At 42.2% G+C, this 19,344-nt stretch overlaps 1 protein-coding gene across 2 annotated transcripts in view; it reads right to left on the bottom strand.

Annotated features, from left to right (window-relative positions):
• Positions 1-19,344, bottom strand: part of CHRNA4 (cholinergic receptor nicotinic alpha 4 subunit) — a 55,678-nt gene that overhangs the window by 16,690 nt on the left and 19,644 nt on the right. For both annotated transcript variants that reach the window (XM_083146759.1, XM_083146758.1), the window contains exons 3-4: positions 9,993-10,037; positions 7,320-7,429 (exon numbers count right to left, since the gene is read on the bottom strand). In XM_083146759.1, the coding sequence (XP_083002885.1) occupies positions 7,320-7,429; positions 9,993-10,037 (155 nt within the window). The remainder of the gene's footprint in view (positions 1-7,319; positions 7,430-9,992; positions 10,038-19,344) is intronic.

Here is a 19,344-nt window from a genome sequence, read left to right as displayed (position 1 = left end):
TTGGCAACATTTAAAAACCCCTTGGCAATGAGCAAGAACCCTTGGCAATGGACATTAACCCCCCTTGGCAACGAGCAAGAACCCCTGGCAACGTACATTAACCCCCCCTTGGCAATGAGCATTAACCCCTGGGAACAAATATAAACCCATTGGTAACAAGCAATAACCCCTGGCAATGTATATTAACCCCTTGGCAATGAGCAAGAACCCCTGGCAATGGACATTAACCCCCCTCTTGGCAACGAGCAAGAACCCCTGGCAACGGACATTAACTCCCCCTTGACAACAAGCAATAACCCCTGGCAATGCATGTTAACCCCTTGGCAACGGACATGAACTCCCTTGGCAACAAGCAGGTAATTTATAATGTATTAGAAGCCTTACTGTGGGGGGCAATGTGGTGTGGCATAGTCAGTGTGTATCGATTTTTGTGTGACATCCCATTTTTTTGGGACGGTCCTGTGGGAATTAAACACTGGCCATGCCCTCACAGCGACAAAACGGCGCCCAAAATTTTTTGACGCGTGCCTGTGGCAAGCACATATATTCCTTTCTCCACTGTCGTAGTTTTGAGGTATGCATTAGGTGTGAGGGGTATTGCAATGTGTGGCATAATGTGTCAGGGGCATTACAGTGTGCAGCATAGTATCAGGCATTATGGTGTGCTGCATCATGTTTCAGAGAAATGACGGTGTGTGGCATAATGTATCGGGCATTACAGTGTGCAGCATATTGCGCTGGGGCATTACGGTGTGCGGCATAGTATTAGGGGCATTGTTCAAATTTTAGTAGCTCTCGGGGACTTTTTTTTGTCTTTTTTTGTCACAAGTAGCTCTCGCTCAATTAAGGTTGGAGACCACTGGACTAGGAGAGCGGGCATGGGGTTAGCTGTGTCCATGCACCAACTCACGCATTCGCATGTGCAGGCTAATGCCGGGCAGCGTCTGAGCACTCGCTCAGACACTGCCCGGCTGTTCCCGACCTGGCGTGCGGCCTGCGCTGTGTGATTCGGTCATAGGTCACACTGCGCAGGCCGCAGCGCTGACCACCAGTGCCGGAACCTGCTTGCTGCCGGGCCTCCCACATCATACCCGACACCGGAACCTGCTCGCCACCGGGCCTCCCACGTCGCACATGTCTACCCGACGCCTGCCTATGCACTGCGGCCGCCTGCCCCCCTCCACAGCAAGTCAGTGTGGGGACACAGGGGGCAATTTTATTTTAGGGATGCCAATCCCTGGATCCCGGGAATACCGGGTTTCAGCATTTTTCAATCCCAGTGATATTGGTGTACCGGCCCCAAGATTTCTGTTGCCATCCCTTACATAGAAATGACCTTCTAGACCTACTTTGTCTCTGTCCCCACCGTCTGGTCCTTCATCACCACCGTCTCTGTCCCTGCATCCCGCCATCCCGCTCTATGCACCTTTGTCCCCGCCATCTCTCTCCCTGCATCCCCACAATTCCTCTCACTCTACCTGAATTTTGCCTCAATCTGTGTGGAATAATTTGAATTTTGTGTCATTCCATGTGGCATAATGTGAATTTTAAGACATTCCATTTAAATTTTGGCTCATTCTGTGTAGCATAATGTGTAAGGGGCAAGTATAAGGGGTCTACTATTGTGTTGCATAAAGGGTATATGGTGTGGTACACACCCCTATATCCTTTAATGGCCAAACCTCTTTTCTGTCGCTTGCCACTCCAGGGGGGCCCCGTGACGCTGTTGTACCGGGGCCCAGGATTTCTCTTGGCAGCCCTACACACACTTACTTCTAGCATCCTATTCTCACACTTACTACTAGCATCCTATTCTCACACTTACTACTAGCACCCTATTCTCACACTTACTACTAGCACCCTATTCTCACACTTACTACTAGCACCCTATTCTCACACTTACTACTAGCACCCTATTCTCACACTTACTACTAGCACCCTATTCTCACACTTACTACTAGTGTCCTAATCTCACACTTACTACTAGCGTCCTATTCTCACACTTACTACTAGCACCCTATTCTCACACTTACTACTAGCGCCCTATTCTCAAACTTACTACTAGCGTCCTATTCTCACACTTACTACTAGCATCCTATTCTCACACTTACTAATACTAGCACCCTATTCTCACACTTACTACTAGCATCCTATTCTCACACTTACTACTAGCACCCTATTCTCACATTTACTACTAGCACCCTATTCTCACACTTACTACTAGCACCCTATTTTCACACTTACTACTAGCACCCTATTCTCAAACTTACTACTAGCACCCTATTCTCACACTTACTACTAGCACCCTATTCTCACACTTACTACTAGCACCCTATTCTCACACTTACTACTAGCATCCTATTCTCACACTTACTACTAGCGTCCTATTCTCACACTTACTACTAGCGTCCTATTCTCACACTTACTACTAGCATCCTATTCTCACACTTACTACTAGCACCCTATTCTCATACTTACTACTAGCACCCTATTCTCACACTTACTAATACTAGCACCCTATTCTCACACTTACTACTAGCAACCTATTCTCACACTTACTTCTAGCGTCCTATTCTCACACTTACTACTAGCGTCCTATTCTCACACTTACTACTAGCATCCTATTTTCACACTTACTACTAGTACCCTATTCTCACACTTACTACTAGCACCCTATTCTCAAACTTACTACTAGCATCCTATTCTCACACTTACTAATACTAGCATCCTATTCTCACACTTACTACTAGCATCCTATTCTCACACTTACTACTAGCACCCTATTCTCACATTTACTACTAGCACCCTATTCTCACACTTACTACTAGCACCCTATTCTCACACTTACTACTAGCACCCTATTCTCACACTTACTACTAGCACCCTATTCTCACACTTACTACTAGCATCCTATTCTCACACTTACTACTAGCATCCTATTCTCACACTTACTACTAGCATCCTATTCTCACACTTACTACTAGCGTCCTATTCTTACACTTACTACTAGCATCCTATTCTCACACTTACTACTAGCACCCTATTCTCACACTTACTACTAGCATCCTATTCTCACACTTACTACTAGCATCCTATTCTCACACTTACTACTAGCACCCTATTCTCACACTTACTACTAGCACCCTATTCTCACACTTACTACTAGCATCCTATTCTCACACTTACTACTAGCACCCTATTCTCACACTTACTACTAGTGTCCTATTCTCACACTTACTACTAGCATCCTATTCTCACACTTACTACTAGCATCCTATTCTCACACTTACTACTAGCATCCTATTCTCACACTTACTACTAGCATCCTATTCTCACACTTACTACTAGCATCCTATTCTCACACTTACTACTAGCGTCCTATTCTCACACTTACTACTAGCATCCTATTCTCACACTTACTACTAGCACCCTATTCTCACATTTACTACTAGCACCCTATTCTCACATTTACTACTAGCACCCTATTCTCACACTTACTACTAGCATCCTATTCTCACAGCAGTTTCCCGAACAAAACGTACAACTTTTCTTTCCCCGCTAAATTCACAAGATTTGTCAAGCAGTAAATGACATTCAGATAACGTGTTTCTTAAATGAAATGTTACATAGATGTAATAAATGACATTAAATGACTTGTAAAGCACTGACGGTAGCATAAAATAATAGTATTGTAAAACAAGGTTCTTTACATCTCACAGAAGACTTAAAAATAAGAAATGTCAACATTTAGTGATATGTCATCAATTTCTTATTTTTTTTTATTAGACCATTGACATTATTTACGTGACTTAAAAAGTATTTTCTGCCACAATGATTACTTTCTTCACATGACTAAGATGATAAAGTAATAAATTAAATAATATTTCTCTCTAAAAAAAGCCACTTTGAAAGCACATGTTGTTCCCAATGGCACTAATTATATTCTGATCCCTCAATAACACCACTTTATCACCAAGTCTGGATTAGCCGTACAGAGTACAAACTAGCTGTAAATTAGACTTGAAATCATTGTAATTATTATGCTATAACAGATGGCAAAAGTGTGGGGGAATCTGCTGGAACAGTCTCCCTAAAGGCTTTTCCACATTCATTTGTTGGCCTATGTACCTTTTACTAACTACTATATATATATGTCAATCAGCCTATTCAATCCTCAGAAAGACTTGTTTATTTTACTGCCTGGGAATAGGACAATGTTCTGCTGTGCTCTCTACATGGGATATGAATTGTATCCAGGGAGCAGTTTCGTGTGGCAAACTTCTGTGCATGAAGAATGTATTAGTAACACCTGCAGGAAGGCGTGTGCAAGACAATACATTAGAGTTATCTGAGCGTGTTTTATATTCTAAGAGGCTAAGGGGCCCATTTGCCATGTAATATTGGCAAATGTTAGCCGCAACTATTAATCCCCTGAATGTAAGATGGAGGGACTGCAGCAGGAATCTCTGATCCCTGCTGTGATCCCTCCTGCCCAGCCGGCAGCCGCATCCCCCATAGGTTTCTATAGGTGACGTGATGCTGCCTGATGTATCAGTATCGGATAGCATTGCATCAGGTCCTCTGGCTGCCGCCTTTCTGAGATGGCAGTAGCCCATTGCAGCCTACGGGCTGTAGACCGCACTGCCGGAGGTCAGCGCTAAGCGCACATGCACAGACACTCGGCAAAGCAGGTCACAAGGACCAGTCCCAGCATCTGCAGGGACATACATCCTGCCAATAGGATTGCATATTGCAACGGATACTGGGCGGTAGGGACCCATGCAACATAATTCTCCATTTGTGTGTGATGCTCTGCAATATCGCTACATATCTATCTGGGTAGAACAGGACCTATGGGATGGCTACTGGGGTCAGAGACCAGACGCTAAACCAACCTCGTTTTGACTAATTGATTCTGCTCTAAAAAGAAATTGGGAGAATTACACAAAAAGTCCCACAACTCCAGGACTTGCAGGCTATCACATTTATCCCTAAGCGTGCATTATTGTAGGGAGGGAAACTGTTTGCTTCATATGTCTGGCTGCATAACAGAAAACAATATTTATTCGCATACCACCAGAATCTGTGAAGTTTCGTGGACAAGGAATAATGGTATGGGGTTTTTGAGGGGTATCCTCAGTGAGGGGCAATCTTTAAGCTTCACCATACCAAGACATTTAACCAATGTGATGCTTCCAGTTTGTCAAAGGTCCTTTTTTATTCTAACATGACCGTGCACCAGTGAACAAAGCAAGGGCTATAAAGGCATACCCTCCAACATGACCCATTGCATTCGGTACACAATGCTCTGCTCCTGGACTTCCCTGGTAATGTATGATTGCCAGCACCTGTGTGAAACTAGGTAATTGAAGAGAAGGGTGTTTCTACACAGGTGATGACAATCATACATTACCAGGGACGTCCAGGAACAGAGCATTGCGTACCGAATGGAATGGGTCATGTTGGAGGGTATGTAAAGGTGGTTTTCAGTTGTGAAATGAGGGATGTTAATAATTAATTATTAACATCCCCAATATGGAGCTCCCCCATTTCACAACAGAACACCACCATTGCTGTGAATTTATGGGGTAAGAGCAAGGGAATAACTGCTGTGTGGTGCCAAATTACCTATTACATCAGACAAACTTCTTCAATTATACAGCCTGTTTAATATAAATGCCGGCAAGGAGACTGAACTTTCCTTCAAACTTGCAATTGGATATGTGTTGCTATTATTTAACATGCCTCAATATCCTTATTTAGTGTGGCAGAAGTCATTAATCAAGTATAATATATCTGCAATTATTACCTCAGAGGTTATTATTAATTTACTGTGTTTGTATTGTATTTTTCATTAAATATATACATTTATATCAATGCAGTGCGCTCTCTCAATTAATTGTTTCATTATTGGTAGGGTTCCCGCTATTCTGGGAGCAGCATATTACTAATAATCTTTAGAGCATTGTAAGAAGTAATTATTATTTTTTTTACTGTTTATTTATTTAGCTTATATATACTATCAAGGAGAGTGGAAGCTGTAATCGCTGCAAAAGGGGGATCAACTCCATCTTAAAATATGTATTTAAATACAATAGCATTACAATACTTGTTGGTGTACAGGATAGTGTATGTGGCCACGTTAGAGCTAATTGGGTTATGGTTCAGAAAGAAAAAAGTTAAATCCAAGTCTGGTGCAGTTATATATCCATTGTGGACATTGGCCTTTATAGCAGTACAAATTTGTTCTCAAAATGGGCAAAACCATGTGCACTGCAGGTGGGGCAGATGTAACATGTGCAGAGATAGTTAAATTTGGGTGGGGTGTGTTGAAACTAAAATCTAAATTGCAGTGTAAAAATAATGCAGCCAGTATTTACCCTGCACAGAAACAAAATAACTCACTTAAATCTAACTCCACATGTAACATCTTACATTTGAAAACAAATTAGTACTGCGATCAGATCTGAATAAGGGCCAATGATTCCAAAGCTCTAATAAAAGTCACATCCACAGCAGATGGGGAGAATTATTTACAGATAGATGCATCCAAACCAGCTACATGTATATTTACCATCTGTACAAACTCTGTTGAACATGGGTTGTAAATACACAAGGCATATGAGCTAATCTTTATAGCGTTAGAGAACACTAAAGTGATAGTTTACTGTCTAAAATATGTTGCTATGATATTTACTTTAGTGTTCTATATCTCCATTATCATCAGACTCATTGGGCCTGATTCATTTACATGCCTTTACAGCTACTACATCTTCTACTAGGCTATTTTCTTAGACAATTGTTCACTTTGTCCAGTGTATACGCACTATAATGTGCTCCTGTGGGTCATTATTTGCATCTTGGTTGGCCGTGTATACAGCTCAGTTAAAATCGCAAGTGATGCCATGCTGCTAAATGTAGCATAGCCTTCCGGTGCTCCCTGCTTTGGCAAATGATTATGCACTTGTTGATGCCATGTCCCCACCACCCTCGATGCCATGCTGGGTACATACTGTATCATTTGATGTGTACCCAATTTTGCAGCTGCTCCAATTTGACAACTGGAACACTCCACGTGTTCGGTTTCCTGACACAGGAAATCAGCCCAATGTGTAACCAGCTTATGAGATTTATGCTTTCTCTACAAATCTGATTAAGGATTGATATTGCATAGAATATTTTGTTGAATGATTCCATTTTTTGAATTTGACTGCTATGATGGATTTACTGTATCTGCACTTAAATGGTATTTACACTGCAGTAATCAATTAAAAGTAAACCTGCCCTTCAACGACCCCAACTCTGTTGTATCTTCTCACTTGTTATACAGGACAATATCTGGTCTCCAGATCAGCTCAGAGGGGATCCTTATTGATGTGACATTCTCATACTCCAGGGGGTCCCATCGCAGTTTGTAATCGTGCCATTCCTGAAGACAGAGTGAAGACAAAATATAACATTACAAGATCATTCTTAACTTGGCAAGCCCTCTCCCAGGACACAAGTTGCTCTCATGTATGCCTACTGCTTATTTATCACTGGGCTTACTGATGTATTTATAACTACTGGCTAAAGTGGAAGTCTCAAGTTTACCATTTTACAGTACTACAAACTAGTGTCACTGCTAAAGCCTGAGGTCATATCTATCAACATACTGTAGGTCATTGGGGAGTAATTTGGGGAGAGGGGGGCGTGGTTTAGGCGGGTATGGTATAACCCTCCTACAGTCAGGATTCCAACGGTCATTTCTCCGATATTGGAATCCCGACTGTCAGGAACCAGACGGGGTGAGAACATTCAAGCCACTTGCAAGCTTGCCACCTATTCTATTATCAATCTATGGGGGTTGTGGCCCCCACAAGGCAAAATAGCCCATGTGTGTCGGGACTCCGACTGTCGGGCTCCTGATTAGGATTCCAATGTTGGAGAAATGACTGTCGGAATACCAACTGTCAGTGAGTCATCATGCACCTGCGTTTGGCACGCTGGGCTTGAATCATGACAATCACTGAGACTGTGAGACTGTGTCTCCTGATATTAGAATGGTTAGGAGATATGTGAGTTACAGTATACCAGTGATGGCTGGGCCTCCAATTCGGCCCTGGCATTTGTGCAAGCACATGCCTGGGTTGCGCACACCCAATACTGAACTGCTGGGGCACTCAAGGCCAGGTTCTGAGGCAGGAGTTACACAGAGAGAGATCCAAGAAGCTGTGTTGCGCATGTCAATCTGGTATCTCTCTGTGCCTGGATCGACCCACTAGTCCATCAGTGCCTCTGGCATTTGCTAGATGGGCAGTTCGGCCCTGGGTAAACAAAAAGTTTCCATGGACTCTTTTCTGCTGAGATGGCACATTTATGTATGTCCTGTATTTTACTGTTTTGTCATACTGTACCTTAGAGCAATACAATACCCAATGTGTCATACTCATGGCAAGGTGATGTGAATTATCAGAAGTTGAATGGGGCATTATAGTGGGCACATGACAGATGGGACATTCCATTTCTGAAGTTGTGTGGTCATCTCAATCTACCGTGTCACATATACAGGGAGTACCTCAAATGGAAGGCATTACCACCTAACATGGACAGCACAGGGCCATTCACAGGTGCTTAATTAATGTGACCAGTGGCCTTTAGTAATAGGCAAGCGACACTGGCTCAAACCACATTTAATGCAGGATGCACAAGCCGCATATCCAGTAGGTTAGTGCAGCGTCCTTTAGCTTCCAGGGGATATAGAAACAGAAAACCCACAACAGTGCCTCACCTGGGCTTGTGATGTTACCATTTGAACCCTGTCATATTGCCAATAGGTGGCGTGGTCCAACGAGTCACCATAGTTTCAATGGTTTTGGGCTGATGGTAGTGTTCAGGTGTAGTGCAGACCCCAGGAGACCATGGAACCCAGCTTTTAACAAGGCACTGTATAGGCTAATGATGGTTTCCCAAAGGTGTGGGGTGTGATCACGCAGCATGGGTTGGGTCCGCCATCATTGACCAGTAACTGCTATGTTGCAATGCTTGATGACAGTTTGCAGCCCATCATGGACTTCATGTACCCCACAAGGATGGATTTTTCCAGCACAGTAATGCACCTTGTCATCGATCCCACGTTGTCCAGAATTAGTTTGACGTGCATTCTGAGACTTCTGTGATCCCACATACGTCTGTACATTTAAGGGACGTGGTGGAGAGGTCCATTCACACCCAAGATCCTGCACCCTTATATATTAGGGAACTGTGTAAAGCTATAGTATCCCCTATAGCGTTGATATGTCTTCATTCCACTTTTCCATTTTTTTAATTTAGCTTTTTTTTTTTGTCCAGCAAATGGCCTGGGACTGGGAAAAAGGCTATAGCAAGGAAAAGTACTATTACTGAAGTGAAATTTTCATCTCAGTGCTATAATATTTTTTCAATTGTTGGGGGAGGAGCAAGTGGGAAATAGAATTGGCTTAATATTATACAATGCATTTGTGTTAAAAAAAAACTAATTTACTTCAAATAATCTCACCCTTCAATTATTATTTTTGCTACTGTTGTGATTATCCAGGATTTACACTCCCTGAGATCTGATAACAAAGACAAATGCAGGGTGTGCTTCGAAGCAATTTGCATTGTAATGGTATTGCCACCTGCTCCGTTCCTGTCATTAAAGCCTCATCCAAATCTTGTGTGAAAACCAACAAATGCATAGTAGAATCTGTGCAATCTAGTGCTCAGACTACAATGGTGCTATGCGGAAATCACAGGGAAAATGGCCGCCACAACATTTAAAAAAAAATGTGCATGCAGAAGGGTTTTAGCTCTCTAGTGCTCAGACTCTACCGGCGTCGGGATTTTGAACGCCGGGATCCCGACCGCCGGGATTTAAACTGCATCCCTTCTGATATACAGCTATTTTTAATGCAGTATGCCGGTGCTAAATTCCACAGTACCGTAGCTAGCGGTTTCCTATGTATACCTCACAATTATTACAAGTATCTTACCTGTTTGACCCAGACATTGGTCGTCATCATCTGGTTCTTCTCGTCCTGTAAAAAATTATATAGAGAACTGATCAGGGACAAACAAATATGTATTGCCTTAAAATGTTGAAGCTTATTTTTATTTTTAGACATGCTACTTAGCACTGTACAACGAGCTCCTCATGACACGGATTCGGTATGAAATAACGATGGTCAAAATCCTGACAGCTATTGACCAATGGTCAAAGTCCCGACAAAGTCAAATTCCCGACAAGATCAAAATACCAACATTTAAAATCCCGACAAGGTCAAAATACCGACATTTAACATCCTGACAAGGTCAAAATACCGACATATAGAATGTAGACAGGTGAAAAAGTCAACATGACTTTCGGTAGACAGGTCGCGAGGTCGACATGGGTTTTTTTTACAATTTTTTGACCGGAATGTCGACACAGTCAACATTGACACAGTTGGAAGTCAACCGCAGCCCCTCACAATGCTTCGGGCGCGGTGCGTCGCTGCGCTCGGCACACTATTTTATTCTCCCACCACGCCCTATGAAATACCGCCTGTCGGCACATGCGGGTCAAAAAACAGTGAAAAAAAACATGTCGACCTGTCGACCGAAAGGGGTTTGCTGCTAGAAGTGGGGGTTAGGGGGACAGGATTAACTTACTTGAGGTGCCCCTGTTGGTATTCTACATATCAGGATGTGGGTGATACGTTTTTTGACTGCCGGCATACCCGCTGCTGTGATATTATATGTATCTCCAGTATCCTTGCTTCACACTTCATCACAACTAATGGCTCTGTTTCCCAATGAAATCCACTTGCCAGCGGTACCATTCATTTTATATGGCTGCTTCTCACACTGATATATATTTATTTTGAATACTGGTGAAAGGTTAAGATGAAATGCGTATGTGTGACTGATATGCACATAGGGATATTTAACCTGCCAGTGATCCAGCACCTGGCATTACTGGTCTTCTGCCAGTTTAGCTAATGCATCTCAACTTTATAAATTACCTGATTCCACCTTGCCCAAGGCAGTCTATGGGGACTGTAGTAAGCGCTGGCAAATACAGTAGGTTAAGGACAGAGAAATCTCTTCATTCATTCTTTTGATAAATAGAACAATGCAATAGATAGTCTCTTTTGTACTTCATAAATATAGCCTATATTGTAGAAGGCTTTTGCTGAATGGGCACTTCTGTGGTTATTCATTCGGAGGAGTAAAGTTACTAAAGCTGGTCTATCATTTTCTAGAATTCAGTAGAGAAATGGTAGCTAGCATCTGATTGCTTGCTGTGGGCAATGCCACCACTTGTCTGTTTTCAAAGCTTCACTAATTCTACCTCTAACGGGGGAAGAATTTATTTGAAGGTGGGAAATTATCTCAAAGTTTTATCCACCACTGCAGGGCTTTGCATTTCAGTTGCAGGACTGAAAATGGGACATAGTGATTTCTATATGAATCACTGCATCATATTTCAGTCTCCACAGCAAGTCTGATTTTTGAATCACTGGGGCTTGTACTGAGAGACTGGTGGCACCCTTGTCTGCGGTTTCACACATACCCGCAGCTTTACAAATGGATGTTTTGCGTATACATACATTCACAGGGTAGCATACGGGGCCAAAATCATTCGATGGTCGTCAACCATCGAATGTTTTTTTTGATTTTTACCTTGTTTGCAAATCTAAATCAGTCTGGACTGACCTAGACTTGTGGCGTCCAGGTCTAATACGGGCAGGCGGCTGTCATACTGTGACATCAGTCAACCGCCCCCGGAAGGTAGATGTCTGCCTGTGTTCGCATGGAGATGCCCAGTCTTTTCCTGGGCGCACCCACCATTTTTGTGGGTATGCCCAGGAAAAGCAAGGCGTTCACATGCAAATGCCCCCTGCCCACCTCCATGCTGCCCCCCCCCCCCCTGTGTGAGCACCACAGTGACTATGCAAGTCACGGAAGGTTCCCACACAGCAACCCTGCACATGTGCATATGCGAATATGCACATATGTAGTGTGAAAACATCGGGCCCTGGGGCAAACGCGCTGGGGGCTGAACCCATTACAGTCAGGCCCTATATGTGTAGTTAATTGTATTCCTTGGTATTTTGATTGCGCCTGATTTTTGGTCTGTTTGAGTACGTGAGGTGTCTGTATGGGAGTGTGCATGAGAGTGTGTGAATTGTCTTCCCCCACAAGGACCTCCAAGTAACCCTTGGTGCCGGATGAACCCCGACAGTCGGTATTTCAATGGTCAGTACACAGTCATCAGAATCCTAACTGTTAAAACCCCGACAGTCGGGATCCCGACTTACTGGGGCTATTCTCCCTCATGGGGTCAACGACCCCCATAGAGGGAGAATAGAACCTGTGGCGAGCGCAGCAAGCCACTGAGCCTGCCAGGAGATAATTTGCATCAGTCTAATTTTCGTCGGAATCCCACCTGTCGGACCCGGATACCACACCCGTAGCCCTCAGGACTCCAAAATGGAGGCTCCTAACATACTGTAAATGCAGTTTATAAAAAAAATGTCACTATTTACTTCAGACTGTTCCTTTTCTGGGTCAAATGTATAGCTCCAGCCCGGATGAATCAAACAAAAAATGTGGTAAAAACCCTGTTTTCTGGGTTTTTACCGCATTTTTTTAACGTATCTATCGCTGACCGCCGCATTTTCATCACATTTTGTAATGATGATACATCCTGGCCTAAGTCTGTAAATTCCTACATGTGGTCCCAAAAGCAGACTATATTAAGATTATCCTAATGGGATATATAGCTTCACAACAGCTAGATACTGTATACCCAGGATGTCTTACTCTATTACAGAGTCAGTGTGTTTCTCCTATATCTTTCTCATGCCCTCTCCAGACTGGCCAATTGCTTATTTCCTGCAATTGTACCACCTGCTACATAAACCATATGCAATGATAGAATGTTCTGCCAGCAGCACTATACAATATTACTGAGCCTTTCCCTCCTTGCCAAGGCATCATAGACATTGATTATCTGGATGATGTATATAATGGAGAACATACATAGTGTTAAAGGCGGCATTAATACCATTAGTGACTCATTCCAACCATTCTAAATTATTAAGATGGTTTCTCACAGCTAAACACAGTGATTGCAATTTACAAGAACAAAATGAGAGGGTGGAATTGACCTGTGTTGCCAGGATGATAGAGTGGGGTCCAGCTGGTGTGGACAGAGGTCATTGTGAACATAAAGTTACTAATGATTCATCAAAAACAAGTGGTGCACCCAGTTACAGTAAGCCTCCGGTTTCATCACTGTTTCCTGTAAATGCTCTACAGGACTGTAACATTACCATTTAAGGATTTAGTTTTTGCTGTTATCATCAATGATATTTGGGGGTCCCATTTTTTGACCCCTTTGAGTTTCCACTATGCATCCATTATGTAGTGTAGGGTGCAGAGGGGTCAGTGATGTTGTGTAGGGTGCAGAGGGGTCAATGATGTAGTGTAGGGTGCAGAGGGGTCAGTGATGTGTTGTGTGCAGAGGGGTCAGTGATGTAGTATAGTGTGCAGAAGGGTTAGTAATGTTGTGTAGGGTGCATAGGGGTCAATGATGTTGTGTAGGGGTGCCGAGTGGTCAGTGATGTAGTGTAGGGATTAGACTTGTCCGTGATGTAGTGTAGGGCATAGAGGGGTCAGTTATGTAGTGTAGGGTGTAGAAGAGTTAGTGATGTATTGTATAGAGTTAGTTTAATATGGGAGCCAAAATAAACCAGCCCTGATCACAGAGTAGTTCTATATGATAGGCTATGGAAGCTACCTAAGGAAGTTGGTTGGCTGGGGATAGGCCTATCGTGGTGATGATGCTACTTATTGTCCAAACTGCTGCTGTTACTGGACAGTTTCCAGGTTACTTGAGGAAAGTCTTGTGCATGTGAGGGCATTGCATAGGTAATGGGTATGTATGAGAGACACAGATCTTGTGAAAAACAGAATGGTAAGCTTAGGGATATTGGGGCAGATGTATTAAGCCTTAACAAGAGATAAATGCAAGGGTGATAAGGAGAGATAAACGTCCAGCCAATCAGCTCCTTACTGACTTTTTTCAAACATAGGCTGTAACATAGCAGTTAGCAGGTGATTGGCTGGGCATTTATCTCTCCTTATCACCCTTGCATTTATCTCTTGTTAAAGCTTAATACATCTGCCCCATTGTTTGATAACAGAAGAGATATATGGAAAATAAATTGGTAAAATACAGGCAGTCATTGGAGGGTCATGAAGGTGAAATAGGAGGATAATTGTGAGGCTTTAATAAAGAAATGTGTTTTGAATTCAAATTTCAAGCTTTGGAGAGAGGTGGAGAGTTGATAGTGGTGAGGAAGTGAGTTCAAGTGATAAACTCATTACTATTATCATCTACTTATGATGCACTCAAATATTACGCAGTGCTCCATATTGAATAGATCATGATTTAAATGAATATACAATGAGAAGGTTAAAAGTACTCTGAAAGTGTATGTTAATACCATAAAAAAACAGCATTATCTATCTATCTATCTATCTATCTATCTATCTATCTACCTACCTTGTTGAACAAGTGTACTTGTCTTTCTGTTCTCCAGGGATTCTCCATGTCCTATTCCAACATAGCCACCGAGATCTCTACTGAGCGTGTGCAGAGGCCATATTTAAACTGTAAATTGTAACATATTGGGAGACAGATGTCTTCTTTTTAGCTCTTAGGAGCGACCTGCTTAATACAGTTAAAGTTATGGGTAAACTTGCTCAAGGTGCCTTTCTTAAGCCCTGTAACAAATGGGGCGATATGCTCGCTGATATATCAATTTTATCTGCGACCAGCTAGGGTTGCTGATGAAAATTGCACACTCTGCCACTGGTTGCAGGACTGGTTGCGACACACTCCCAGTGACAGAAGCCTCGTGATTCTTGCTAGAATACCCCTATGTGTATGGGGCTTTAGAGGTGCTGAGCCTCTCATATCCAATCCACATAGAAGAGAAACCACTCAGGAGACTTCCATCCAAGTGAAAATCATGCTTAAAACATCTTTATTGGTCTACGTTTCAGGGAAGCGTATTCCTTCCTCAGGACTGGATTAGTTAAAGTGGGAAGTTAGAATGTAGAATTTAATAGAACAGCCGGCAATCTGGGGTACATCATTTTGGAAGGATACACAGGTCACGACACTGAGCTCTGACTTGCCAATTTTGAAAGTGCAGATAGTTGCGGTTCCCTTCCTGGTTGTGCAAATGATGCAGATTTTCGCACAGCAATTGATACAATTTGAACGTTCACAAAAGTAAGGAGTCCAAGGTGACCTATCCATTCCTATGACATAAAGAGACCCATTCATTCTATGTCAAACCTTCTACACATCATATGGAATCTTACCCCTGATAAAGTCATGATGACGAAACGCGTTGGGTTTTGATTTCTACATATGTGGATTGTACAATTATATCAAATGGAATGAATTGTTCTAATTTTTTATTACTTAAATGGAATGAGCATGTGCTTAGGTATAGCTCACATCTCACATACCTATATATAGAATCCACATATCTGTGGCACTCCAGTCTAAAAATAAGTGGGTAAATGAGAACTCAAATCTTGGTGTGCAGCAGCTCACCGACCAGCGGTACACAACAGTGAGCCTGTGCCTAGCCGAGCTGGGGTTTTTTCACTGGGGACAGTGACTGCTTCTGACAGAGAGTGATCATGACAGGACTTCCTCAGTATGATTTGCCTCACCAGACACTGACCTCACCGCATGCCAGTTATATGTATGCTTTGGCATTCAACCACCCAATGCATGTGTACATAATATAGTGTCCACACGCTAAACAGTGGTATATCAGGCCATCGGCAACCAATCAAATGATTTCTCCCCCCCTTTGGCTGCATGCAAGGGGATGTGTTATCATACACATCCCCTCGCATGCTAGCTGACCTGTTCGCTAGGTTGCGAGTACACGCAGTCTAGCATTCAGGTCTGAATCAGGCCCACAGAGTAGCAGGTAAAAATGTTCAGAACAGGCTGTTTAATTTAAATTATTGTTAATTGATAAGCATCTACCTATAAAACAGTATAATTGAATTAATTAATTTACATTTTTCCAGCAATAATGTGCAAGTCTGTCAGTGAGGTGGTGATGTGCTTCTGCTTTTTCAAAATGGCTTAACCCCAGTCTGCTTTGAATCTTTGCTTGAGAGAGACCTTGCTGATGCAGTATACCTTGTGTCTTGTTGCTGTGCTCAGTCTTGCCATGTAAGACCTGTGACCTCAAACTGTCTTACACATATGGTTATTAAAAAAAACTGTCTTCCACAAACTCACCCTTTTAGCAGAGATTGGCTGTTCATTACCCACTTTTAAACCTCCTACACATTTAGTTAATTACTGTGTTTCAACCTACATATGGAAATTCTGATAATCATCAGCTGTTTGGTATGATTGGTTAATCATACTCTTGACTATGGACCTGATTCGGTCGCAAAAGCCAAATCTTTCTCAAATGGACAAAACCATATGCACTGCAGGTGGGGCAAATCTAACATGTGCTGAGAAAGACCATGCCCTTTCACATGGCCGCACCTACGTTTAATAGGCTTGAGCACCCTCCAGCAAAAACATAAATCATCACCTCTGTGTGGAGTACATGCGGAATATGGACAATATATAACCTATAAATATAGATATCAAAGTTCTAAGATCAAAATGCCAAAACTAATAAAAAAACTTGCTAGTCCTGGAATTTGAATTAGTGATGTCATTCAAACAAAACACGGCAAAATAAAAAAAATAAGGAAAACTAAGAACAGCGATGAAAATAATAATAATAATAATAATAATAATAATGGGCCTGATTCAGACCCAATCGCTCGGCTGTGAATTCGTAGCCCGAGCAATTATGGAACAACCATGTATGTGCACGGTCCGCAGTGTACATGTGCGAGCCAATGTGCGATCACAGGCAGCGATGGCTAGCCATTTGAGTACAGCGCGCTGGCATTTTCTGGGTGTGCCCCAGAAAACTCAGGCATTGCCTTTTCCCCATGGCCATTGCAGCGGCGAGTAAGTCTAGACTAGCCTGGCACTGCAAACATGGGGGAAAACCATCCAATGGTGACTGCGAGTGGTTTTCCCCCTATATGCATGGCTGCGATTGGATTTGCAGCCATGCACAGGGGCAGGGGGAGACCATGGTGGGGGAGCGTTTACCTGATCGCTGGGCTCTGAAGAATCGCAGCCCAGCGATCGGGTCTGAATCATGCCCAATAATCTATATATATATATAAAAACCTAACTACTCCTCACCTCTGAGGTGAAGTACCGCCAGTGACCACTAGAGTCCACTTGACAGACCAAATTACTCCTTAACATGAAACATGAAAGCTAAATGATCTGTTTCAAATTTGATGAATATGGACAGAGGGAGCTGTGAAGACAGAGATAGGTGGTAGGAACAGATAGGGTCTAAGCCATCATTTTGACAGGCTTTTAACTAATAATAATAATAATAATAATACAATTAAATAACAATTAAAATGATAAATGTCCTACTGGTAAGGCAGTAAATCAAAATGCATGTGTACTGTATAATAATATATATATATATATATATCAATGTATAAGTGTCTATTATGCATTATGCATACATGGATCACACACAAACACACAGACATATCTATCTATCTATCGATCGATCTATCTGTCTATCTATCTATCTATCTATCTATCTATCTATCTATCTATCTATCTATCTATCTATCTATCTATCTATCTATCTATGCACAGTATACACTTATTATAGCCCCATACACACTACATGATTTTTTAAAAGATATTGTTCAGAAGAGCCCTTCTAAGCTGTATCTTTAATTAAAAAAAGTGTAGTGTGTACACTCAATATTGAAAAGTATTAATAGGCCATGTTAATACATATTTTGGATCTAAGATCCAACAGGGCCACTCTGACCTGCCTTTGGGCCCTGTACATGTATCCCCATTGAGCCCCCTGTCACCAGGCCTGATGTGATGATAATGAAATTATATCTATCATATTTCCCTTTTACAATTTGTTCACCTACATTTGTGTCCAAATGGAACTTGAGTTCAGTCATTTACATCCGGCATGGGCTTATAACTGCTGTGTTTTTATCTTGCAGGAGTGTTTTGGGATTTACGCAAAAAAAGTGTCAGTGACTAATTAGGAAAGACGAGTGTTGTAATTACTACAAAATACTTCATAATTGTTGCTCGTGGGAAAATAAAAATTCTGTGTGAGAAATATTTATTTATGCATCAGTCAAAGTCCTGGGATAGAGTGTAAATCTTGCATAAACATATCTCCCAGTAGTGTCTGTAGATGCCAGAACTAAAACCAACAAGTGCCAGAGCAGGTCTATTCATGTACAAAATGATTCAGAAGTTGCTCAATAAATGCTGCCATATACTTTGTTAAGTCCATACCTCATTCTTAGTCAATGCCTTGGATAATGAAGGAAGTTATTCATTTAACCATGGAAATTTACCATGTGCTAATTAATGCCCAGGGCTACTCAATTAACCTGAAGGTAGTCAGCTGGCAGCACTTATCAGGGATTTTTTTTACGTGTCTGAACAAATGTGTGGGACTACAGCTCCCAGCAAGTCTTCCCTAGGATGCTGGTACTAAGAGAACTACAAGTGCTGGCAAAATAAAGCCCTGTACACACAGGGCGATTCTAGCCAGAAAACGGTCGCTCAGGTTCCCAGCGACCAGAGGCTTCCCCCGGCAGGGTCTCATTTTAAATGCTGGTCTCTGATGAAATCGGGACACTCAGCAATTTGGTCGCTGTGTAATATATCGCTCAGTGAACAATCATTCCGTGTATATGGTGCTAAAGGGCTAAAAAAACAGTACTCACACATCAAATATGTAACACCCTAGTCAGGGTAGAAGACATTTGAGCCCATTGCTGTACTGTAGATACAGTAAGTGGAAGTTGGGCACCTGGGGCTTGACTGAGGCAAGCCACATCCACTTCACCCTCAAACACTACCCAACATTGACGATTTTATAAAAAATTCACACATTTTTAACCCTAAGAAGCACTGCACAGATCCCAATCTCAAATGCCACAAGTAGGACTTTTATCCCTAGATTTTGGGACCAGTTTTGGAATGGTTTTAAATATATCTGGGAAATCTGTAGCTGCCCATAAGCAGGAGCACATTAATGTTTTTCCACCCATGAGCACATTCATGTGTTTCAGACCTTTGGTAAATATACACCCTTCTCTTTCATTGGTACTACGTTCCTATTAAGGATAAACAAAATAATTTATGATAACCAGTGAATAAAGACATAA

The sequence above is a fragment of the Crinia signifera genome, chromosome 6, assembly GCF_055691185.1.
Source record: "Crinia signifera chromosome 6, ASM5569118v1, whole genome shotgun sequence".
Classification (NCBI taxonomy): domain Eukaryota; kingdom Metazoa; phylum Chordata; class Amphibia; order Anura; family Myobatrachidae; genus Crinia; species Crinia signifera.
The sequence above is the reverse complement of the archived record's forward strand: the minus strand, read 5'-3'. Positions and strand labels throughout refer to the sequence as shown.